The sequence below is a fragment of the Peromyscus californicus genome, unplaced genomic scaffold (assembly GCF_007827085.1).
Source record: "Peromyscus californicus insignis strain IS unplaced genomic scaffold, ASM782708v3 Scaffold_8__1_contigs__length_139910024, whole genome shotgun sequence".
Taxonomy (NCBI): Eukaryota; Metazoa; Chordata; class Mammalia; order Rodentia; family Cricetidae; genus Peromyscus; species Peromyscus californicus.
Genome location: NW_026294606.1, coordinates 69,741,006 through 69,767,876, shown reverse-complemented (window position 1 = coordinate 69,767,876; position 26,871 = coordinate 69,741,006). Strand labels below are relative to the sequence as shown.

General features: G+C 37.5%; 1 protein-coding gene across 1 annotated transcript in view; it reads right to left on the bottom strand.

The window, feature by feature from the left end:
- Nucleotides 1-26,871, bottom strand: part of Plxdc2 (plexin domain containing 2) — a 405,253-nt gene that overhangs the window by 200,448 nt on the left and 177,934 nt on the right. The window contains exon 3 of the mRNA XM_052727523.1: nucleotides 7,470-7,616. Coding sequence (XP_052583483.1) covers nucleotides 7,470-7,616 — 147 coding nt within the window. The remainder of the gene's footprint in view (nucleotides 1-7,469; nucleotides 7,617-26,871) is intronic.

Below are 26,871 nucleotides of genomic sequence, written 5' to 3'. Positions count from 1 at the left end.
ACTCAACTGCTGAGCCATATCTTCAGAACATCAAACATAATTTTTAAGACAAATTCTTACTTTGAAAAGTAAAGATTGTCTTTTAAATACATAAAATTGGTCACAGTGAATTTCACTGGGTTCCTGTCTTACAGGGTTTCTATCTAAAGCTCCTTCTAGTCTAGTTGGATTTCTACACTCAGAAAAAGCAGCAAGAGTAACTGAATGACTAGTAACATACTTCTCCTTAGTTGTTGACAAAAGTTTACTAAATTCAGTGATTATGGTGGGCCAGCACTACTCTAATTATATTAGTTTTGTGGAAGGGAATGATTCCAGGTCATTATTTTCGATTAAATGTCATCAAGTTGTCAGAGAAATCATGGAGGAAAACTAAAAATCTAAAACAGTCATCAGATAAAAAACCACCTAGATTCATTACAAACCTTGCCCACATTAAAAAAGAGTAAAATGAACAAAGAACAGTGCTCCTAGCAATCCATTCTGCTGGTGTTTCTCATTCAAAGAATCAACACTCCCATCAGTAAAAGGAGAAAAGAAAAATTAAGGCAAAGTATTTAGTTGTGACAAAAGTACATTACAATTGTCCAGTAAAAGAAAGCACAGTGGGATAATGGTGTACAGATGTAAAAGTTTTGTTATCACGTATATTTATACATTCATCAACCTGGTATTTTTTATTCACTCTATCCACACATTCATCCACTATCAAATCTGTCAGTCTGTTGGTCTGTCTGTCTCTCCATCTGGTCCCCTGGGAAAAGGACTTACATGCCTCTAAGCTACATTTTTAACTAAGCTACAACCTTGGACTTCTGTGTCTCCACACCACTCAATTTTATCCAACAAACAAACAAACAACCTGAATGATTTTAGTACAAGTTCCCTCTTGAGTCTGACGCATCCTTCCAATTCTTTGAACAGAATCTAGTTTTTAGTAATGCTTCTGAATATTTTGCTGGGCCCATTTATGCCCTTTCACAACAACTTTAACAAAAACAAGAAGGCTTGTGGTGTTAGCTCAACTTGAGCTTGCGCTCAATATCTTACCAGGTTGTTCATCTCTGATCATCTCCCCGTGACTTCTGGTCACCCTGTCCCATACCTTAAAGAGTGGCATTAAGTCATTTTAACTAGAAACTCCCTCAGTCTTGAGGGATCATTTTGGTAAGAAATAGGATTTAAATTTAAGTCCTCAAGAAAGGGGTATTGTTCACCCCTTTGTGCTCTTCATCTTGGCCATAAAGTCCCATTAGCTAAATCTACCCAGAACTGAGCCCAGTCCTGTACATACACCCTCTTGCCATATTTCAATAGTAAATAACTTGTTTTCATAATTTCAACTCTTGTTATCCTGCTTTTTAAAAAAAGATTTATTTTACTTTCAATTTTGCATGTATGTTTGTATGTATGTATCTGTGTGGGAGTATGCTCATGTATGCATGCAAGTGTCTGAAGAGGCAAGAAGAAGGTATCAAATTCTCTGACAGTAGGGTTATAAATGGTCGTGAGCCACCTGATGCAGGTGCTGGAAAATGAACTCAGCAAGCCCGCACATGCTCTGAATATCCGTGTCATCTCTCCAGTCCCCCTTTGAGAGTAGCTTTTGCTTCTGACAGATTTCTTTATTTTTGACAAAATGTCTCAATTTGCCTGGGCTGCCCTCGGCATCATTATGTAACTACTGAGGACCTTCAATTCTTGATCCTCTTGCTTTCCCCACCCCCAATGTTGGGGCTACAGACATCTTCACCACACCCAGTTTTTGCAGTTCTGGGGCACAAGCCTGGGGCTCTCTGTATGCTAGGTAAGCACTCTGTTTTGAGCTTCATTCCCAGGCAGATGGTTATTATTATTTTTCATAAAGAATTAGAACTTTCCAAAAACAAAATCAATCTTTTAAGGTCCTCAGCATCCTTTCATGGTGATTTCCTTTATAATCTCACAATAACTCTGGATAGGTAGGCGGGTATTTTTATCTCTTTCTTTCAAGTTATAAAATTGAGGTACAGAGAGGTCACAATCTGAGAAAATGAGCATGGGAGCCAAGGTCTCCTCATTTCCAACCCTGGATGCCTTGCATTAAGAGGGGAATGATTCTCTGGGAGTTTCAAACGAGGATGTCACTGAATGTTTCAGGACAGAAGAGTTCTAATACGTTTATCTGTTGAATCAAACTGTGCATCCAGATCTGTGTTAAGTAATGTGGATTCGGGATATAGAAGAAATACACAGAGCAACAGAGTATGAAAGGTTGACACAGAGGAGAAGAAACAAGCCCAGGCTGGCTCCTAGGCTTTATAATCAGAAATGTCAGAACAGCCACCTCATAACTGTGACTTTTAATAAAGGGCAAAAATACCCAAATAACTGTAAGAATTCTTGTGTAGAATGTTTGCCTCATTGCTTGCCATATGCTGTGGGTTTGTATAAAAATTTCCCTTTCCAACATTCCAGGAAGGCATGCTTCTTGCTTTAATCTGCCAACTGCAAAATTAGTCTTTAGCACCCACCTTACACAGATCTTAAATGATGACTGAAGAAATGTGGCATAAACAGATGCACAATGGAGACACTGAAGACACACGAAATTAGATTCTATCATGCATATGTGTTACATAAATATTATAGATTATGATTTGAAAAAGAAGTAGAAAGAAGGAAGTGGAGCGTTTTGGCATGTCAAACACAAATTAAATGATTTCTAAGTTTACTTTACTCTGAAATGTTGGGGGGAAATGGAAAAAGTCTGTTGTATTTCCACCTTCCTCTTCTCTAGAACAAACACCCAAGATTCCAAACTATTGCTAAAATTATAGATGATGGTAATGGAAGGGAAAATTTTCATTAAATTATGTTCCCAGGTAGGACACTGTCTTGCCACCTCCTCTAATTAACTCTGGGGAACCAGGAAGGGGGTGGGCATTGCTTCTTCAGGAAGCTCAGGCTTCTGGTTTTCCTGCTTTATCTCCTGCTTACTCAGAGCATTAGCTGCCCCTGGGTCTTTCTCTAGCAAAATCTTTCTTTGTTTTTTTCCTAGTCTAATTTGTTGACAGAATGTGGACCCATGAGCATGCAAATTACATAAATTGGTGATAAGATTGGAGAAATCCACATGCCTCCCCTAAGGGCTTAAATTTAAATTCTGTTTCTACCCAAATTACTAGAGAGCTTTCCATCAAGAGTTGTCTATGAGGCACAAGAAAATCTTCCCTTACGTGCAATCCTGCTTCCAATGTCCTGTTTTCTTTTGTAGGTTAATAAGGCTCTGGGTAACATCTAGAGGAAGAATTGCTATGTATACGCCTGTGTGTGTGTGTGTATGTGTGTGTGTATGTGTGTGACTTGTGTGCTTTGTGCATGTACATGTGTGCCTGTGGTGCACTCCTAGGTGTTCATGTGTTTCTGTATGTGCTCCTGTGTGCATATGTTTGTGTGTGCCTGTGTGTATTCCTATGTGCCTATATTCCTATGTGTCTATGTGCGTGCCTGGATGTGTTCATGTGTGTCTGTGTGTGTTCCTGTGTGTGTACATGTAGGTGTTCATGTTTGCCTGTGTGTGCACTCCTGTGTGTGTTCTTGTGTTCCTGTGTGTATTCCTATGTGCCTATATGTGTCTGTGTGCGTGCCTGGATGTGTTCATGTGTGCCTGTGTATGTCCCTGTGTGTGTGCCTGTAGGTGTTCATGTGTACCTGTGTGTGTGTGTGTGTGTGTGTGTGCCCATGCTTGTGTATGTATATGTGTTCATGTGTGTCTTTGTGTGTGTATGTGTAGTTATGTGTGTGTTCATGTATGCTTGTGTTGTGTACATTTGTGTCTATTCAGTTGTGTGTGTTCATGTGTTTGAGTTTGTGTGTCTGTATGTACGTGTGCTTATCTATGTGATCATATGCCTGTGTGTTTATGTATGCCCGTGTGTTTGTGTGTGTGTGTGTATATATATATATATATATGTGTGTGTGTGTGTGTGTGTGTGTGTGTGTGTGTGTGTGTGTGCATGTGCATGTATGTTTATGTGTGTGTGTTGTGTATGTGTGTGTGCTGAGAGGTGAAAGTTGTGTGGCCTTACTGAGGCACCCTGGCCAACACAACTTTGACATTACAGTTCTTACACTGTCTGTCACAATTTGCTCTTCTTTCTTTTTCCTTTCTTCCTCCTCCTCCTCCTCCTCACTTTCTTTTTTGAGGGAAGATGCCATGGAAATGGATCAAAGAACCAGGTAATAATGAAAAGATAGGGAGTCCCAAATGGCACATGTTAAAATATGAAACACTCTAAAAAGAATACCTTGAGATAAAAAGTAAAAATCTATTAGGCAACTGTTTTTCAAGATATAAGATTATTTACATGACAGTTCAAGTAGCAACTTATATATCCAAAAAAATAGGAATTTAAATAATTTTACTGTGCATTTTGCCATGAATTAGTGTGTCTGAGTGTGGCTGTGTGCTTGTGATTTGGTGTGTTAGAGTGCTGTATGGGTGTGGAAGTGAGTGTGTGTGGTGTATAATAAATAATATTTGTATGGAATGTGTGTTGCATTTGCCTGTATGTGGGGTGCATATATGGTGCATGTGTCTGCATGTGGAGCATGTGTAGTGCATTTATCTGTATATATAATATGAATAACTGCATACAGAATGTGTGTGGCATGTGGATCTATATGTGATATTGTGGTGTCTATATAAGTACATGTGGTGTGCATATTTGCAAGTAGGATACGCATATCCATATGTGGGGTATGTGAGATATGTTTATCTATATGTGGTATATACAGGAATGAATATATGTATATGTGGTACATGCTTCTGTGTACATGCCTATGTATATGTGCATGTGGTATGTAGATCTGAATGTGGAGTATGCATCCGTATTAGAGGAGTTATTATTCATATGTAGTGTGCATATGTGTATCTGCATGTGGTGTGTGTGTGATGTGTTTATCTGTATAAAGTATTTATGGAAATGTATATATGTATGTTTAGCACATGTATCTGTATGTAGATGCATATATATGAAATGCAGTATGTATATTTGCATATGAGTTATGTGTATCTTCATGTGGAATATGTGTTTGTGTGTGAATATGAGGTGTTTTACCTGTATGTGGGATGCATGTGCACGTGTGTGTGTGTGTGTGTGTGTATGTGTGTGCATGTGTGTGTGTGGTACAGATATGTTAGTGTAAAAGATGCTTAGGTTTGTTTTGTTCTCCTATTCCTTCTGGTAGAAAGTGAATTTATGGACAAGCCAAAAGACCATAATTGAAGAGTGCAGAAAGGAAGGCTTCTAGCAATAGAAAACATGTAAAATGAATGCATGGAACACCTGACAAGTTTTACTAAGAAACTCAGATCCTTCTCTTTGGTTATATCCTGCCCAAGGTGCCAAAAGCATTAATACAACTCCACAACTCCATGAGAACAACAAGGAAACAGTCTATAGCATCATGAATTTTCATGAAGTCACAAGACAACAAATAAACCTAATGAGAAGAAAATCTTAAGTAGAATCAGGACACAGAATCTGCCTCAAATTTGGGAGTGCACAGAAAACAGACAATTATCATCTCCACATTCAAGAAGAAATCAGCTACTTGAAATAGAATTTATTTCTCAGAAGGACACTACCCACAGCAACTGACACTGGACTGATCACTTCATGGAATCTGTATGTAAACAGTACACTAGCATTCAAACTTCTGAAGGTATATTTTACACCCTTTTACAGGCAATGTGATGGGATCAGAAGGCTAGAAAAAGTAACAAATTCCAGATAGGCCATGTCCTAATCTGATTGTTTTCATTTCCCCTTCTTAAAAGGGTCTGTTCTAAATCTCACAGTGAATCAGCTCTGAGTCAGCCATCTTGCCCAGGGTCGCCTAGATCCAGAAGAGAAAATGGATAGGAGAATTCAGCAAGATGAGAAAATTGTTTTCTTCTAACTCAAAAAAGCATGTGAAAATTCAATGGCTCATCACAACTTATTATTTTTCTTTTAATTGTCCCCTGTGATACGCAATAGGAAGTTTCGCATGTACAGAGCAAAGGCCATTACCAAAAGTTTTGATAATGAATGTATCTGAAGTCAGTGCCTCTCTAAGTAACTGCTACCATGAACTCCACTGATTCTGTTTTAAGATAGATAATGACAGTAGCATCTGAAAACTTAAACTTATTGTGCTTAGATTTCAAGTCATATTGAAGTGAGGTGTCAGGGCTTATTGGGCAATAAGGTGCCCACTGTCATTCATATCAGTAAAACTAATAAAAATTTAAAATGCTGAATGTGGCATTACTGTGAAATGATCACCAAAGAAACTTCTAGAATCAGGCATTATTATTTTTTACATTTATTTATTATTTACTTTTGTGTATGCATATCTGCGGACAAATTGGTATCATGTTTCATGAGTGGAGGTGAAAGGGCAACTTGCAGGAGTTGATCGTGTCCTTCTACTAAGTGGGTCCCAAAGGAAGATGGAGCTCAGGTCTCGGGCTCAGGGGCAAAGCCCTTCATCTGCTGAGCCACCTCCAAGTCTCACATGCTCAATTTTAACATGCATTTTAGCAAGAACTTGTTAGTTTGACTGTCTACTTTAGCATCTCAGGTTTACTTCCTAGTTGGATATCTGTAAGTAGGGTCTCTGGTTTTTCATGACTCAGTTTTCTTATCATCAGCAACTGGATATCAATTATATTTAATTTTTTATAACTATTTTATTTAGTGTGTGTGTGTGTGTGTGTGAGTGTGCACATATGTGTGTGATGTGTATAGGGGTGGTGTATGCCACAGTATGGCAGTACAGATGTGGAGATCAGAGACTTTTCAATAATATCTGAATCATAAAGTTATTGTAAAGAGCAAAAGAGTCATTTAAGTGTGTGTCCTCATACATAGAATCGGATATTGATGGCAACTTCATGTAGGGGTGTATGATATGAATATCTTCTCCACTCTAATGCTACTTGACTGGTACCAAAACAGTACCTCAAAATAAATTATTTGCTCCCAGAGAGGTCATTGGTAAATAATGAGCCCTGGCTATATACCATTTTGGTGCTTTCTGTATTATTTCTTTCCCTTACATACAGTTTCCTCTCTGAAGTCTGTAACTTGGTCAGCACATGTTGTCTTCATCACAAATGCACTTTGTTACTTCTTTCCTGACATGAAAAACAATAAACCCAAGTATGGGATTTGATTCAAGATCAAGCAAGCTTTAAAGTGTTGCATAAACTGAAAATAATCCAATATGAATCATGTCTTGGAATAAAATATGTAACCCATCAGACACACTATGGCAAAAAAGATGAGTTTATCAAAACAATTCTTTTGTTTTCCTTAGTACGTTATATGTAGTTGTGCATGACAATCACAGAGCTGAGTCTCTGCAAAACAACCATATGTTAATTGGACACTTTTCTCACTGTGAAGAGAAGAAATATTAAATATGAAAGCACTTACCGCTGCTTGCCGATGAGTGTTGGACAGTATCCCGTGGATCTTCACTTTGTCTTTCTCCATTTGGTCTATGTTCACCCACAGGTCTCGGCTGGCGGAATCTGCTGGGCCATATATCCGAGATATGTAGTAATTGTGATCTGTGTCTTCCTGCATTGGTGGAGAATGATGAACATTAAGAACTGTAATGTTTCCGCTAATTTTATTTTTTAAGAGTTCTTCTGTAATTAAAGTTTTCAGTGATCTTCAATCTAGCAAATGGTTTAAGTAGACTCTTAGAGAAGTGAATTGAAATGAAAATGAAATATGTAAAAAGAAGTCATCCTCTTTAGAAGAAACAGGCACAAAACACTTACAATCTCATTTATTTTCTGTGCACCATATATTTCTTTTTGGTCATGGTAATAGTAAACACTTAACTGCTGACACGACAAATAGGTCTGATTTAGAAATATTTACTGAAGATCTGAGCTATGATAACTGTGAGTGACAACAAAATTAAGTTATTCTTTAAAAAAACATTATATTTGGGCCTGAATTTAGTTAATGGTCTTAGAAATTCAGATAATTGCTTAATTTGGGTTATTAAAGTCTACTTTTATTTGAATTCTCATTATGGGTCTCACTACAGTGCTTTGCACAATGTGGTGATATATTATGTACCCTAATAAACTTACCTGGGGATCAGAAGACAAAGCCAGCCACTAGATTAGACATAGAGATCAGGCAGTGGTGGCACACACCATTAATCCTGTCACTCAAAGAGAGACAGAGATCCATCTGGATCTCTGTGAGTTCAAGGCCACACTGGAAACAGAGACAGGCAGTGGTGGCACATACCTTTAATCCCAGTACTGAGAAGCACACAGGCCTTTAATCCCAGGAAGTGATGGCAGGGCAGAAAAATGTATATAGGCATGAGAAAACAGGAAGTCTCTCTCTTTAGACTGAGGATTTCATAGAGGTAAGAACTTATGGCTGTTGCTTGTTCTGTTTCTCTGATCTTTCAGCTTTCACCCCAATATATGGCTCAGGGTTTTTTGTTTGTTTGTATGTTTCATTTTGTTTTTTTAATAGCAATTTGCATTACAGCAGAGAGACTGTATTCCTCATGTTTCCAGATCAACAGAGAAAGTGAAGGTTTTCAAATCATATGACACTTGAATAATACAGAACATATACATGTATTAGCTACAAAATGCAACGGTGCCTATGAGGGTTTGGAAATTACTCCTCCACAGATAAGCATTCGCCAGGTAAGCATGACAATCTCTTTTGGGGTCTCAATTACCCAATAAAAAATCAGACATGTCTCATGCATCATTTTAAAAGGTATTTAATTTCACATTTAATTATATGCATTTATATGCACTTTTTATATGTATTTTGTCTGACATTCAGGTAAATTTGAGAAAAAGGTATATAGAGAAGATTGCCTATGATTTGGGCAATGAAGTTTTGGAAGTGAATTCTGTCTAATACATTTATTATCAATATGTTACTGGAATAAAACTGAAGTATCCAGCCATTCAGTCAAAACCAGAATCTCATGTATGTCTTCTCAGATCACCAGGTTAATATGCACAGAAACTGATTATAGATAGCAAAAGAATGAACAAGTCTAACCAGTATTCAAAGAGATTTTGCATCATTCCTAAAAGAAATACACATGGAAATGCAGAAGAGAATGGATGTTAACCACAAATTGAGTTTTCAATTTATTTTTTTAATTTAATTTTATTTTATTTTACAATATAATTTAGTTCTACATATCAGCCACGGATTCCATTGTTCTCCCCCCTCCCGCCCCCCCCTCCCCTTCCCCCCAGCCCACCCTCCCATTCCCACCTCCTCCAGGGCAAAGCCTCCCCAGAGAATTGAGATCAACCTGGTAGACTCAGTCCAGGCAGGTTCAGTCCCCTCCTCCCAGGCTGAGCCAAGCGTCCCTGCATAAGCCCCAGGTTCACTTTAATAAAATGTATAAGTAAAGTTCTAGTTAAATTTTGGGTGCGAGAAAGAAGAGGAGACTCAAAGGACATGGGAAGGAGATGCCCTGAAGCTGGGAGGATGGGAGTTTCCAGGTCTTCCTCCACAGCTTCAAAACAAAACGCATGAGGACGAAAAGCATTGTGTCCTGTCTCCCAGTATTCACTCCCTCTCTCTCTCTCTCTGTTGCTCCCCCATGGGGACTTCTTCACTAGAAGGAGAATGAGCCATGATATTCCACAAAATTCATTGGGCATACGTGAACATCAGTGTAAGATGGACCATTGGCAAGGCATTTAGGAGTTCAGAGGTTGTATATTTCCTTATTCTGCTCACTGGGATGTCTATGTGTGAGATTTGATACCGCTGCCATTTTGGCATCCTGGGGAGAAGGCTGAAAATAAAAGTAACACACAGAAAGAAGGACAAAATGGCAAACACACACTAAAGGAAAAGCCATCCCTCTGGTTATGTTGATTATCTACATGTACTTGTTCAATTCATCATACATCACCTTAATGGAAGAATCATGATTTTAAAAAACACGGCTCTTATTCATAATCAAACTTAAGCAAGACTGAATAAGTTGATTTTAGAAACCTTTTAGGTCTTGGTAACAAATACATAACCAATTCTTGCATTCTGTGGAGTCACAGAGCAAAAACGAAGCCTTGTATAACTTGCCAAAAAGCATTGGATCTGAACAGCAAATAATAACTTATTTAGTTTTAATGAGTATTAGAAAAGATGACTTTGGAGAAAATGCTCAGTGAGTGTTAATTTGTTACAAGTTTCTTATAAACTGTAATGAACTCAGTAACACTAAGGTCCACAATACAATCAATCTTTAGGCATACTGTGTAACTGATTCTATGAGGTGATGAAATTCACGCAGAATTATTAATGCATAGAGTTTCATCAATTAAGAGTCGAGTTCAGTATAAAGATAGAAGACAATCATTAAAAGAACTGATTTTTATCTTTAATCTCTGCAATTATTTAAACAAATAATTTTTAGTTATAATGATGAATAACAATGTAAAAAGACAATGAATTATCTGAAGAATTATGCACAACGTTGGCTGTAATATATATCACTGATGTGACCACATGAAACCATGCCTTTAATTTTCAGCTAAGTCGGAGTTTCTCAAAACAATAGCAGGTCTTGAAAACACTGAAGTTAAGCTAAAGACTTGGTACTGACTTCTATAGCTCAAGCTTGCCAAGTTGTCATGGCAACTTTTATTTAAAGATAAAAGCAATTTATTGTTTACCTAGGAAAGTAGACCCACTCATTGTTAAATCCCTGAGAGGTGTTTGTCTCAGTCACTCAGGAAAGCCATAAAATAGATGTCCCCAAAATGTGAAATTTTAGCACCAGTAAATTATTCAAACTATTTTTTGTCATTTTTTTAGGCATAATGATACTTAAAGAGTTATTGAAAGTCACTGTGTGCACAAAGATTTTTATTTTCTCTTCTAAAGCCAAACTATTTCTAATACCAGAGACAATAAAGTGAAGCACTACTGTGATATGCCTACTTGCCAATTCATTTAGGAAACCAACTGTTACTGAAAGTAGACGGCTCAGTGGGTGACTCTAAATGCTATAAACTCAGGTTGTCAAAAACTGCCTGCAAATCTGCAGCTGTAGGGCAACACAGGGCCTCCTCCAAAACATTCAGAGCATGAGTCACCATAGCTACAGGCGTCCTGCAAGAATCAGTCTACACCACCCAGCTAAAGTGCTCTCTCATTACACACGGTATTTGTAGATGATGCCCATTTCTATACGCAGCAATGACATTTCCTTGAAAACTACAAGAAATTGAGAACTTATTGTATAGCCATTCATATGCTAATAATTTGATATCTGGATACATTTAATATAATCAAGGTTTTCAAGCAATGTCATTTAACATTAAACTTAAGCCTACCACATAAATATTAGTTTTCAATAAATAGGATTTTATGGTCTTTACACGTGTGGAGGTGTATTTCATTCTGATAAGAATGCTTTCATATGGGTGTTATTATTAATTTAAACATAAAGATATTTTAGATACCACGTGTGTGCATCATACTTTCCAGACATAAATAGAAAAACAAACAAACAAAAACAAAAAACCAAAACCAACAATCTAGTTCTCTGTGATCTAACCCAAGGTGCTACTATAAGTAAGTAAGGGGTGTGATAAAATAACAAAACTGAAGAAAGAACACAGTGAGCATACTAAAAAAAAAAAATCTTGAGACATGTAAATGCATTCATACTGTGCCCACACAGCCTTGGGTAACAAACAGCGTAAAAGAGAAAAGCTCAGCAGGTTAAAGAATGCCAAAATAGTGGAACACTGGCCATACAAGGCTGATACACATAATAGAAGGCATGAATATTTTCCCTCCCCCTTCTGGATGCTTCCTTCCACACCTCTTCTCATACTCCACTTTCCTCTTCTCTTTCCCTTTCCCTCATCTTCACTCATTCCTTAGGAAAAGTCCTCAGAAAACCTTCAACAAAACTGTGTATACTGTGAATTTTCCTGTGATCCCTCCCCTCGTCTCTTCCTTGACACACATTTGCTAGGACCTACAAAGTAGTTCAGGATAGCCTTGAACTCAAGGCAACCTCCCAAGTGCTAGCATTATGGGTGTGAATTACCATACTTGGCTCAAAGAGCAATTGTATAGGTATCCCAAAAGTCAAGTTATAAAACAGAGTAAGAAAACATTGGATAAGCTAACTCCATCCTAACATCCCATGTCTACATAATCCCAGAAAATGAACTTGTGATTCAAATTTATTTCCTCTACCAAGTTATATTATAAATAAAAGGCAGCATCATTCTAACACATGTAGATACAGAGAAAATACACCACCAATGTGAAAATTCTTGTACATATAATACCTACTACCAAATCAACTGGGGGTAATTAAACTGCCCATCATAGCTATTCTAGTGAGCAATTAGCTTCATACTGCCTGGCTCTATGTAAGAGTGCAGGAGCTATGGCGAAAGGTCTGATGATGAGTACTGACTCTGTAACAAGAATACTTGAAAAAAGGTCACGTGCAGTTATTAAAATTATAAGCAGGTATGTAATTTCTTTTCATCATGAATAGGTACTAATAATATTCAAATTGTTACGTATTGACTGTGAAATGCCCCTCACAGGTTCCTGTCTTGAATGCTTGTTCTGCAGCTGGTGACACTATTTGGGAAGCTTGTGGAACCTTGAGGAGGCGAGGCTTAGATGAAGGAAGGGAGTCCCTATAGGCAGTCCTGTGTCCTGCCTTGTCTGCTGCTTCCTGGTCCACCAAGATGTGAACTGCCTCCCCCACATGATCCCGCCCCAGGAACTGAGATGTCCTGCCACACCTTCACTCTCACAGTGGATCCAAGTCCTACAAAACAATGACCCCAACAAAACTTTCCTTGAGTTGTTTCGGATTCTGTTAGGCATTGTGATCACAAAATAACTAATATACTGAAATGATTAGCCCATGATTCATAACAATTAACAGATGAACCTGAAAGCATAGAAATACTTGCTATAAAAACTTTCATTTTTTTTAAATGCCATTGAGGGCAGAAATCTGAAACTGAATATTTAGAGTTGCATACATGTCACCAAAGGCCAACAGAAAAATATTAAACTCATTACTTTCCTCAATATAATACTCATGCACATCTAAATTTTATAAAATTGCAGATACCTAAATGTGAATGTATATTTTTAGTTACTTGCTTTTTAATCCTATCTGATTACACATATTTGTTTTTGTATGTATATTAATACATCAATAATTAATAAATGTTACATGTCTGTGTAGAATATATAAAGCATTATACTAACTAGGTTATTTTTAAGTAATGGCATCTAGAGGGAATAGCCTTCCCAATAAATATTAGTTGAAATTTTAATTGTTAACACATTACACAAAATTGGAGATATTTGTTTGTATTTACACAAAACATTAGAAAATTTTTGATTTCCCAAAGGAAAACATTCAGACTTTGAGAATTCCAAACATGTATTTTGATCAATATATTTAATTTTAAAAGTCAATGTTTGAAATACTAATGTGAACATATGTAGTCACGAGGCTGTTTACTGTGAGTAGCAAATATATCTATTGAAATTTTATAGTAGGTTTTTTAAAGTATAGTTGCTTTGAAAACTTCCTAAAGAAAAATTCTTAACACACTAAGTTAGGTACTCAACACAGAATTGCAAGGTCAAAAACCAGAATTGTTTCAGGGCAAAGTTGATATACAGATTTGAACTAAATATTTTCTTTAACATATTAGTTTCTTTGACTTATATAAAGTTCATTATTTTGTACTATGAATAGCAAATTAAATTTAGCATTAAGAGAAATGTAAGAAAGTACCAATTTTCATCAAATATTGAGAGACTGACCTTTGAAATTTCATATTCACTAATGGCAAAACCATATCACATTTCTTCTTTTATACTTATTTATGTAAAAATTACTTCATGTTTCTAAAGTACAGCACACTGTTAATGAGACATTTGAAAGCAAGTATGGAAGTGAATACTTAAGAATTACTCAAGGGCAGTCTTAGATCTTATAATTTGTTTTTTTACAATTCAACAAGTGTTATATTTTAAGGGAGTATTCATGTTTCTTTGAAGTTATCATCCAGTATACACTTTATTTCCAGGAAATGTTTAAAGGCTTTCAGAAAGGGTCTGGTCTATAGGCCAGAGAGACAGCTACATTCTGACATCTGTGGGCAGGGGGATGGCAGGTAGCTAAGAGCTTGCAGAAAGGAAGCATGAAGTGTGCCCAAAAACATGAAACTAGCAGGCTGCTGTCTGAACTCTATTTCTCCTGAGCTTGATCACTGATGAGCTCCAGCACATTAGTATAGTCACCAGTTCACATTAGCGTGACTTTTCTTGTACACTGAGTTTATCACACAGCCACATCCATCTGATAGGGTCATACACAGAGTGAAAAGAGCTACAGCCCTACAGTAGCAGTCACTGCATAGCATATGGAAGGGTAGACCACATGGAGATACGAATAAAAATCACACCACACTCCTCCTTTCCCTATCTCCTCATAAGAAACAGATGTCAGACTGTCTCTAAGCATCATTCCAACTCTTAGATTTAGTCTGGGTAAGAGCTGAACCAGACTACTCTTCAACAAAGTTCCTAAAATTGTTTGGAAAAATAGAAAGTGATGATTAGATGTAGGATAAAAGACTCGGCCTAATTTAAATGATTCTTTTGGAATGAAAGAAAAGTGTGGTTTGCATGACCAGTGAAATTAGCAGGCTATAATTAATACTGTCTCCATTTTAGCAGCTGAATAATCATCCTTCTTAGTAAACTATATACTAGCCTAACAACTGGCACAAAGTTACAGAATTCTTGCACTGGATTGAAGGATCCTAGGGATTGTTATTCATCATTTGTGAGAACTCATGAACTATGGGTCCTTACATATAAATGCACTACCATTTTCAAATGTGAAGTGTAATTCTCATAAGTAAGATGTGTATTTATTCGGTGTATCACAGAATTTCTCTGTAATTCTTGGTGCAGTATATTTTTTTCAGTCAACTATAAATAATCAATAACTGTACCATAAAGGGACTCAAAATGTTATAATAAAAAGAATCATATGTAGATGTAACCAACCGTCTTATTAAATAAGAAACACAGAACCAATGCAAAGAAGAAAGCCAAGAGGTCAGAGCTAAGAGCCTTACCCATCTGCTGGAGCTAGCCTCTTCAGCCAAGAGAGCTACTTCCTGTGTTTTTGTCTTTATATAGACTTTCTGTTCTGCCTTCTCTTTGGTTGTGAACCCAACCACATGACTGCCTCATCACTGCCTGTCTGTACAGACCTCCAGGTCTTCTATGGTTGGTATTGAGATTAAAGGCATGTGTCTCCAATGCTGGCTGTATCCTTGAACACACAGAGATCTACCTAGCTCTGCCTACCAAGTGCTGAGATTAAAGGTGTGCACCACCACCGCCCAGCTTTTGCTATGGCTCTAATAGCTCTGACCCCAAGCCAACTTTATTTATTAACATACAAATCACATTTTAGTACAAATAAAATATCACTATAATCATAGTTCAAAAGGATCGTTACCTAGATTTAACATTTCTGCTATCTATAAACTGCTTTAGCTAGCCTGGGATACCATAACAAAATACCATAGAATGGAATATTTAACAAGGAAATTTACTCTATTTATAGCATACAATTTTGTAATTTCAAACATGATGTGAATATTATGTAAATATATCACCAAAGATATAATGACAAAAAGTTCCTGTTTGGTTCCTATATAATATCTTGCCCCCTGCCCTCCCTGTCCCTTCCCTTCCCTGCTGTGCCCCTCCATCCAAGGAGTCTCCTTTACCCTTCATCTCTGTTGGTCTCCCCACTCCACACCTTAAAGAGTTTTGTCCCATCTCAGGAACCTCTTTCTAGTTTCCTGGCTTTTAGCCACACCTATCCCATTTGGATATGCATAGTTAACACTTAGAAGCCAAGATTTGCATAGGAGAGAAAATATGTTGCTTGTCTTTCTAAAGTTTCCTCAGTTAATATGATATATTCCAATCGCACCCATTTTCCTGGAAATTCAGTTTTATTTTGCTTTGTGGCTAAAGCCTCCATGTTGATTTCCATAGTGACAACACAATTTACACCACAAACAGGAATGAAGTCTTCCTGCAGACTCAACAGCATTTGTTGTCATATTTTCTTGAAAATAGACACACTGAATGGGCTCAAAGTATCAAAGTAGTGTTTAGTTTGTATTTTTTTGATATCTAAAGATGTTGAAACTTTTAAAAATGTGTATTAGCCATTTGTACTTTATTGAGATGTCTCCATTTATTGATAGGCAGCAGTGGAGTGTGTATGTTTAACTTTTGCATTTTTTTTATATCATTTAGATACAAATACTTTGAAGTATAGCTGGCAAGGATTGCCTCCCATTCTGTGAGCTGTCTGTTCAATCTATTGATAGTTTCTTTTGGAGTACAGAAGATTCAGAGTTTCATAGAGTCAAATTTGTCCACTCTTTGTACTAATTCTAGTACTATTAGATTCTATTAAAAGAGTCCTTGCCTATACAGATAGCTTGAAGTATTCTAACTTTGTCTTCCCTTAGCAGTTGTGGCACTTTGGGTAATAAGCTAAGGTTTTTTAAATAATTTGGATAGAGTTACTTCATTCTGTTTTGTTTTTGCATAATGATAGATGTGGAACAAGTCTTACCTTTCTGCAGGGAGACAGACACCCAGGTTTGCCATCACCATTTATTGAATGGTTGCCTTTTATTCTATTTTTTTTATCACCTTTGTCAATAATTATGTGTCCATAGCTGTGTGAGATTATCCCTGGGTGCTGTATTATGTTTCATTTTCTACCTTCCTGTTTTGGGACAACTACCATTTTTTCTTGTCACTATGGTTCAGTAGTATAGTCCTAGATAACGTGATACCTCCAGCTGTGTTCATTCTTAGAAATACTTTGGCTGAGTCCTGTTGTGTTACAGTACTACTTTTAGGGTTGCTTCTTGTAGTTCTGATTTTTCCCCCGTCTCTTGAGACGTGGAACTCTAAAGTGAAAGCTCCGATTAGTTTGGTTTCCTATTAGGGCCCTCTTCTTGGCTTGTAAAGGATCAATCTCTTGGTCACAAAAGGAAGGGCAAGTTTGCTGTTTCCTCCTGCTCCCTTGTAAAAGCAGTAGTCTTACAGGAATAGGGTCAACCACCTTATGACCTCATTAACCATAATTATTCCCTACATGCTTTGGATCCAAATATGGTCACATAAGATGTGAGGACTATAATGCATGAGCTTGAAGAGAAACATAATTCAATCTGTATAATATGTATATGGTTCCTTTATTAAATTTGGATTTATGAAAAAAAAACCTCAGATATGTCACCTTTAAAAAAAATCATGTTATTTTCTAGAGCTAATAAAAAATTGTCATTTAAGCCTTCTGATATAGGAGGGCCTTTAGAAAGACCATGCTTGTCTATCTTGATATAATTATTTCATAAAGGAGGGAAGGAAGGAGGGAGGCAGATTGAACAGTATTTCATTTATAATTTTAAAAGAATTATAGAGAAAATGTACTGAAAAGTCACTGCTAAAATTATAACCCATTGAAGAATTTCACATAAGCAACATTTGTGGAAAAGTTGTATGGTTTCTTCCAATTGGTCAGAACTTGGCCAACATTCTGATTCTAAGGTAACTATTACAATTCCCAAACTTTCCAGTCTGGTATTTCAGATGACAGACATGTTCTCGTACTTTTAACTGGTCAGCCTTCCCCCTGTGCTATTATTCACTCAGTGACAGAAAAGGCTGCTTCTCTTCAGTTTTCTCTTTTTCCCCATTTCCTAATGCAGCTGTACCTTCCAAAGCTTAGCCCCTTCCATTCATGCAGTGGCTAACCAAGAGGAGCTCGGTGATGAGTGGGACTGTGTGAGGAAGCTTGACATCACTCTCCACTGTCAGAGTCAGAACTGAGTCTTTACTTGTCATTCCATGTCCTTTTGCAAAGGGCTTTCTTGAGTCTCAATTTTCAGTATTCCAAAATGGAAATTAGTTTAAAAGCAGTCAAAGATGCACTGCTGGGTGGAGGCTACTTAACATAAACATGAGAATGCATGCTGGAAATCAAGCACTGTTATATAACAATGTTGTTAAACTAAAGGATCTTATATGCTCCCATTGTTAAATAGACCATGGCAACCAAAAACTGTGGAGTCTACATTTTTCACTGACATTTACTGAAGCACACATTCTCAACTATCATGTTGCAGTCTACACTAAACAGAGAAGGAGGTACTCATCTCTGACATCCACTACCATGGGCTCTTGCTGGTTGCTTCATTTTTGATCCTTTGTTTAAAAACTAAGAATGCAGGTCAATCACATATTTATAACAATTAATCAGTAAGAGTAGCTAGTCCTTATGAGACCCTGATATTCAAAGCCCTGGCTTGACATATAATAGACATTATATATTTAGCAGTTGTAATAATTCTGCGACTTACATCCCCCTTTTAAAAAAGAAGAAACTGCAGCTAGGACACATGAAGTAGCTCACATAGTGTCCCATCAATGTAGGGACAGGAGAATTTTTGTGGAACTCTGAAGTCATGTTCCTTCCATTTCCACAGCACCTTTTAGATATCAAATATTTTTCACTACTTCGAAAATTAATTGCCCTTGTTCCCGTGGCCTCTATGAGCCTATTCATCAGCTCTGTTTGCCTGCCTTTCTGTTGGTTCATTTAGCTCTAGCCTCTCCAGGTGCACTGCTGCCTTATCAAAGGAAAGCCTTTAAAACAGAAACCTAATCCCACCACTCCTCTTTTCTAATGAGGGCTTCCCATCACTCTTAGAATAAAACCCAAGTCCTTCTCACAAATGAGGCTGGAAGGACATCCTCCTACCCTACCCTCCTTGGCACATTCTGCACTGCCCAACCCCCCCTTCATGTTCATGAAAATTGAATATTTTCCAGCATCACACAGATGCTACTATTCAATGCACTGAATGCAATAGGAATGATGATCCTAACTATTCTTCTGGTTTCTTTTTTACTTTCTTTCCTTCTTTTTTCTTGCGGGGGGTGTCAGGGTCTCCACTTTTTCCCAAATGTTAGGATTAAAGGCATGTGCCACCTTTATTCTTTATTACTTAATTTAATCTTCATTAATTCTGTTAATTTCCTTAAAATACTTGCATCACTTTTATCTTTACACTTTTCTATTATTTACTCTCAAATCTTAAACTCTCACTCTCTCTCAACTCCATGTCCTTTGCCTTATTTTAGTGATCAAAACATTGTAAGGATAATGATGAATTCATTTTTAATAACCATTTGGTTTGATATCCTTGAAGTTTCCATGCTTTAAAACTCCTCAGCCATCTGTATCTGTCTGTGCTGGGGCAACAGATACACCCTATATTTGGTGACTTTAAAATGTGCTCCATTTATTCAGGACGCTGCCACTGTGGAATTTAGCCCAGCAGGCCACTGGGCTGGGTTCAGCAGGACTTCATTTGTGCTCACAATGTTGTTATCTTAGCATACCATTTCTCTGCAGCCAGACAGCACAGGGGTTGAGGTTAGTGGGTTTCAGATGGCTTTGGTCACTTGTCTAGGGTCTCTGTCTCCATTTGTGCCCTCATTCTTAAATAGGCTAGACTGGTTCATTCACAAGGTTACAGAATAATACAAGAGACTAGATAAATAATCTTTAAGCCTCTTGAGGCACTGCTTAAAAGACAAGCATTAATTTGTCTCACTTATTTTAACATCACACTGTACAGACTTGACTGTTCCCATAGATGGGACAATAGATTTGGCATAGGAAGAGCTTCAAGGATTTATGATTATTCTGACACATCATCCATTTTCCTGTTCCTGAGCAGTTTGGTAACTGTAAATATAAAACCACTCTGCCCCCTGGGTTGAGGCTGCATTTTCACTTTGAGACCAGACCATTCTGTTAATATGCAGGGTAAAATCAATAGGTTTTAGATAATCTCTAAAAGTGCTTTCCTTTGCCTCAGAGGCACTTTTAAGCCATGCAAATCTTCACACTGATTTCTAAATAAAAGTTTCAAAGCCAAGGTCAAGTGATCAGTTCATTTAGAATCACATCTCAGAGGAAGGAAAACATTGGCAACTTAGTTAAATTCAGGTAGCTAACACAGAGGTTAAATAAGGGAAGAAAGAGCATGAGGAGAGAGGATTTTGTTACTGTGAGTCATTAAAAGTTAGAAATCAAAGAGAGTAACAAGCAAAGCCACAATCCTTGGTCATTTTGTTTATAAATTACCAGTGCTGGATTCAAATGAGTATTTTTGTAGTATTGTCTTGCTGACTGTGCAGAAAGACTCTCAAGTCTATAAAGCTGACATTTACATCTTGCAATAAAATTACAAGATAGCTAGAAGACCTTTTTCATTTCAGTGTAGCTCAAGAAGCCTGCTTTGCTTTTTGGTTTTTCTCTTGCAAAATTACATGAAGGAAATACCAGTGCTCTTGGCTTCTCATTCTCCTAGCCATTAGTGAGAAGACCTCCCTGCAAAATGTATGCAGGTAAATATTCAAATTAAGATGGTCTAGTTGAGGGGAATTTGACAAGTGACCCATTTACTTGCAAGTATTTCTTTGAGCTGTCACTCATTTAAATGAACAAGTACTCTGGATGTGCTGAATATGTATGTGAGAGGTCTTCGGCTAGGTAGCATAAAAAGATGCTTATGATATATAGCCACTACTTTCCTGAATCCAAGAGTATACAGTAGCATCTGCTCTCAAATATTTCTCTTCCTAACCACAGTAAACAACATACCCCAAGGAGAAGAAATTCTTATTTTATTTTAGTGATTAGATAAACAAGAATCAAGGTGACTATGGAATTTATTCTTAAAGACTGAATTGGAATTTAAAGTGGTCATTCTGGGCACAGCGACTGGTCTGAACATAGGTGAATATACAGAGAGAAATAGGGATGATGTGGGAACTAAATAGAACAATATGTGCGTAGAGGGTAGTAGTGGGACATGAGTAGATTTACAGAAATTACTCTGCACAATACCTTAGGTGTCATTCCAGGAAGTCTGTATTTTTTCTCCTGGGAGAAAAGGAGAAAAGAAGGAAGGAAGGAAGGAAGGAAGGAAGGAAGGAAGGAAGGAAGGAAGGAAGGAAGGAAAGAAGGAAGGAAGGAAGGAAGGAAGGAAGGAGGGAGAGAGGGGGCTAGGGAAGGAAGGAAGGAGGGAGGGAGAGAGGGAGGGAGGGAGCTAGGGAAGGAAGGAAGGAAGGAAATGGAGGGTAACATTTTGGGGTAACAGATCAAGTTAGTCTTCCAAGTAACAAACAAGAAAATAGGATGGATCAGCAAGAGGAAAAAAGAAAAAAGAAAAGAAAAAGAATGAGACATTGGTTTGGATGCCATTTCAATAGGTCAAGAGTAAAGCCCAAACAACTCAAACTAGGTTGCTTACAATAAAGGGAAAGAGGCTACTGTGGGAAAGCCTGTGGAAAATTCAGAAGATTTTACAGTGCATGACAGGAGAGAAGCATTTAAAACTAACCCTGAAGTGTTTTGTTTAGTCACTATAAACTGGGATGATCCAGAAAGTTCTGAGTAACTAATGCCAGTGAGCATATTAAAGGAGAACTTGACATATCTATACAGCATAATAAAAGCTAGAAAACAAAATTCAAGAAAATAAATACCATTGTCTCCCCAACCCGGAACACATACAGGCCACAAATAAAAGAGCTTAGTCTCAACCAGAGGATGAAGAAGCTCCTCCCGCCCCCTCTTCAAATAACACCTGCATTGCTATTTTCCTCTCACTGACACTTGAACAGATGTTCCAGGTGGGATAATGCCAAGAGTTAACAAATGCCTTTGAACTACAGCCACGGTTTGCAAATTTGTCCGCACGCTAAAAATCACCTAGAGACCTTTCAAAAATTCCAAAATTCATGCCATTTCACCAGATGGATTAAATAATCATCTGGGATAGGGCACACTGTTGTGCTCTAACATGCAGACAAGTTTTGGAATCTCTGAGTAAGAACACGAACAAATACCACCAGTTAGCTGAAATTTCCAAATTGGAACTGAAAATGCCTTGTATGGAGCTGATCATGCCTATGCCTACACTTTTAGCAATCTAGATATATTTTCAACCCTTTTTTTATAGAATAATCAAAACTGTAGATTTTTTCACTAGTGCCAGTATCAAACCTGGGATTTTCCAAACCACAGATAACAATGTTTGTTTTTTCTCCAGAATTTCACAGAAGTCACAAATTATCCTTGAAAATGATGATCCTCCTATGTTGATACCAACCTTCCTAAAGCAGACTGTGAATGGATTTTTCTAGGATATTTGCTGAATATCTCACATGACATATATATACATGTCCCAAGTTGTATAAACGTAGAACCGACCTATCAATTCTGTAACATATCTAACGTAACATCCAAGTTATATCTGTGTTTTACTAGCTTTGAAACAAAGTCCAAGCAAAGCCTCTTCAACATTTTAATGAAGGTTGCATTGTTTTGAGCTATTTATACACATATAAGATCACATCCACCTACAAATACAATGTCTTGGTCCATTTCTGCTAGAATAACATAACAGAACTGCACAAATCTAGTGACTTATAAGCTTAAGGCATTTATTTTCTCATAATTCTGGAGTTGGGGAGGTTGAAGGTCAAGACACTGGAATTTTCTGGCTGTGTTTGCATGTAGCACAGGGCAGAGAGTCAAGAAAGTAAACAGACTCTGGGATATCTTTTCTTCCCATTACCCATCCATCCATAAAGGCAGAACCTTTGTGACCTAAACACTTCCAGTCTACCCTTACTCTGAACACTGTTGCATCAGGGATTAAATTCTCAACATATGAACCAGTAATCACATTTGACACCATAGCAAAGAGTCTCCAAGATTTGTGCACCTATGCAGGGCAAAATCTCAATGACTAAATGACTAGGACTGTGCCCCAAACAACACTTTTAATAAACAGCACCCAGTAGAAACCAGTTACAGTCCATATAGGGAGTTCATTAGCTGTATTTACCTTTGCTGATTTGAACAGCTTAGCCATTGAAGACATCTGTTCTTGTTCAGTAGTCCCTAGGCTTGTCTGCATGTTGGCATTAACATCCATTTGAAATTTTGTTTTCACTGAGCCATTTATGGCTCAAGTTCTGGAATAATAATTTCTCAGTGATAATGTCATATTTTGTCAATTACAAAACTTAAAATGGAGCCATTTTTATGAAAGGAAACCATTTCCTATACAGAGACAAAATATGAAACCAAGCTGAACCATTCAGTCTTATTCTTGCATTTGATGGCCTCTGGCAGGCATGTGCAGAAGACAGGATTGTTCCTGTGTGTTTGGGACTCAGTTATCAACTAAGTAAAGTGCATTTGTCCTTGTTCTAGGTAACAGAAAATATTTATGCAAGAACATTTTATTTAAAGAAATATAATGCAAATAGGCAGGGCATTGTGGCACATATCTGTAATACAAGCATTTGGGAGGAGGAAGAGTAAAAGGCCAGTATCTACTACATAGGGAGTTCGAAGTCCATCTGTGTTACATGTTACCTGACTCAAAAACAGAGAAAATAAAATCACACACGCACACACGCGCGCGCGCACACACACACACACACACACACACACACACACGCACATGCATGCACACACACACACATGCACACAGCACCACTACAACCACTAGAGTCTTACATTAATGTTGTTTCTGTCTTTGTCCAAAAGCTAGAGAATACATAGTTTACTCTATAACCCCTCAAGATCACTGGAGTTGTTTGTGAAGGTCAAACAAAATGTTAAAAACAAAACAAAACAAAACAAAAAAACAGAGAAGGAGCTATTATTTGAAGGCTCTTATACTGTGATTTGGGATATATTTGAAGGTTTGTGAGATCAAGAAACTTAGAGGTGAAACTATTATTGTCACTTTTTAAAATACTATTGTCACTATTTAAACTTTTTTAGTAATTAACAACTGCTAAGAGAGGGAGAATTGGTCTTGCCCAGGGACAGCCTTTATTTTATTATTCAATACCAAGTGGTCAAACCTAAAAATCACATAAATAAAAACAACATAAAAAAACTTAATAGGTTTTACTTTATTTATTCGTGTGTGTGTGTGTGTGTGTGTGTGTGTGTGTGTGTGTGTGTGCATGTAACAGTAATAATTAAGGAAAAACAGTCCATGATTTTGGGAGGAAACAGGGAAACGTCAGACGGTTAGAGGGAACACAGGGAATTGGGAGACATAATGGGATTGTGCTACATTAAAATAAGATAAATTTAAATAAATTTTGTGTTGAATCTGTCAGTTTCCATTTGCTCATGGATTTCCTTCTGGGTGGCCAAGTATTAGTTTCTTCTCATTAATTTACAGTGTCACTAAATGTTGCTTAGAATTGCTGCCAAACTAATACAATGAAATTAGTCAACTGGTAGCTAAAGTTCTAAATATTGCTTAATAGTGAAACATCAATAACAACCTAGAGAAAAGTGTAAAACTAGTTATACCAAAATTATGAGTGAACTTTATTATGGAATAGACATTCCCGTTCCAGAGAGTGGGGATGAAGAGAGCATGGATATGAAGGAGAAGTGTACATGCTCAATTAAGGACAAAGAATGGAATAAACATTCCTCCCAGCCAGAGGAGGGAGGACAGGCATGGACAAACAGCACACATGTGTTCTGTTACAACTGTAGTAAAATGCAACGTTGAATTCAGGTCTTTGCACTGGCTATTTTGACTTGATGGTTTTTAAGTAATCCATTCAGTATGTTGGATACAGTTTCTTAAATCCAGTCCATATTTGGTTGCATTGTGTAGCAATGCTGAGATTTTATATAACTGGAGATGGCCTAAAGATTTTACTGCAAGAACAATGCCAAATATAGTTTGCAAAAAAAATGTAGAAATAACAGGAATGAATTTTGAAACCAAGAATGGAAAAAAAAAAACAGATTGCTTTGCAAACTATAGGTAGAAATTCTCTCTAGAATATCATATTAAGAGTTGAAATTACTTTTGGGTAAACATTTAAAAATACTATTTTTGGTAATTGGCTACCTATAATCAACTTTGGATATCACCTCAGTTAGATTTGTTCTTCTCTAGCATCCTACCACAGGTTAACTGATTTATATTGAGTAGAAATTGATTGGTTCATATTTCCATAGGTTGCTGAGTTCAACAGTTAAGGGCAGCATTTGGCTATGGTCTTCTTGACATAAGAGTAGATAGAAAGCAAGACTGCAAGGGACAGGAAGAGACGGGGCTGAGTTCATCCTTTTGTAGGCAACTCACTCCTATGAACACAGCTGTGTGAGGGTCACACTCACACAATCCCATGGACTCCCCAGCCCCCGGCTCCCAAAGCTGTTACAATGGGGCATAAGTCTCCATATGCAATCGTTAGCCCATACTTTTCCAAGTTAATTGTTTGAATGTTAAATGTCCTAATCTTAGTTTCGCCTCCTGTTACAGTAACAAAACTCCCTGGCAAAAGCAACTGAAGAGAGAGTATGTTTTAGCTCACAAGGCACATTTCATATGAATGGGGAAACCAAGGCAGCAGGAGCTTGAAGCAGGTAGTTATAGAACCCTACAGTCAGAAAAAGACAATGAATGCAATGTAGTGCTCAGTTTTTCTCCATTTTGTACCTTCCAGGATTGGCTGCTTCAGGGAATTCTACAATTAAGATGGGTCATCCCACACCAATTAGCGTAATTAAGATGTTTCCCATCAAGCTTGCCCAGAAGATGCTTTCTTAGGTGATTCCTGGTCCTGTCAGGTTGAGAATTAACACCAACCATTACATCACCTAACAGACCCCTGTTTTATGCTATGAAAGTGACTGCAAGCTATTTCAATGCTTGGTCCTCACTTGATAGCACTGTTTGGGAGGATTCTTTGAGATGTGTAGTCTAGGTGGCAGAGGTGAGTTCCAGGAGGAAGATTTGAAGGTTATATGTGCTGCTGGTACCAGCTTGAGACATTGCTTTCTGTTGTGTGAGGACGTGAGTGGCCTCTATCACATTCCTTGCCACCACAAGCTCTACTACACTATACCAGCCCTCAGGAACTCTACTACATGCCCCTGTCAACATAAACTTCACCATGCTGTCCCCATGATGGACTAAAATTTCCCTGAAACTCTGAGCTCATTAAATCTTTCCTCATTTAATATATTTCTGCAGGTTGATTGGTCATGGTGATGAGAAAGGTAACTGTCTTAGTTAGGGTTTCTATTGCTGTGAAGAGACACCATGACAATGGTAACTCTTATGAAGAAAAAACATTGACATGAGGCAGCTTACATTTCAGAGACTTAGTCCATTACCATCATGGTGCAACATGGTGGCATTCAGGTAGATATGGTGCAGAAAAGGAGCTGAGGCAAAAAGAAGTAGACTGAGATTCTGGGCATGACTTGAGCAAAGGAAACCTCAAAGCACACCTCCACAGTGATACACTTCCTCAAGCAAGGCCATACCTACTTCGAAAAGCTCATACCTCCCAATAGTGTCATTCTCTTTGGGGGGCATTTACTTTCCAAACATTTACAGTAATTAATATAGGAGGCATTAATGAAGTAGTGACAGAGACTAGACTCGTAGTACACAATTCATAAATCTGTATTTACAAAAGAGTAGAGGGGGGAAAGCATGTAAAGACAGCTTAATGAGTATATTAAAAGATTCATGTTACTTTCCTATTGTGCTCATTTTCTTTTTAATAGTTTTTCAGAAACAATTTATATATAACACATATTTTCATGCTATTA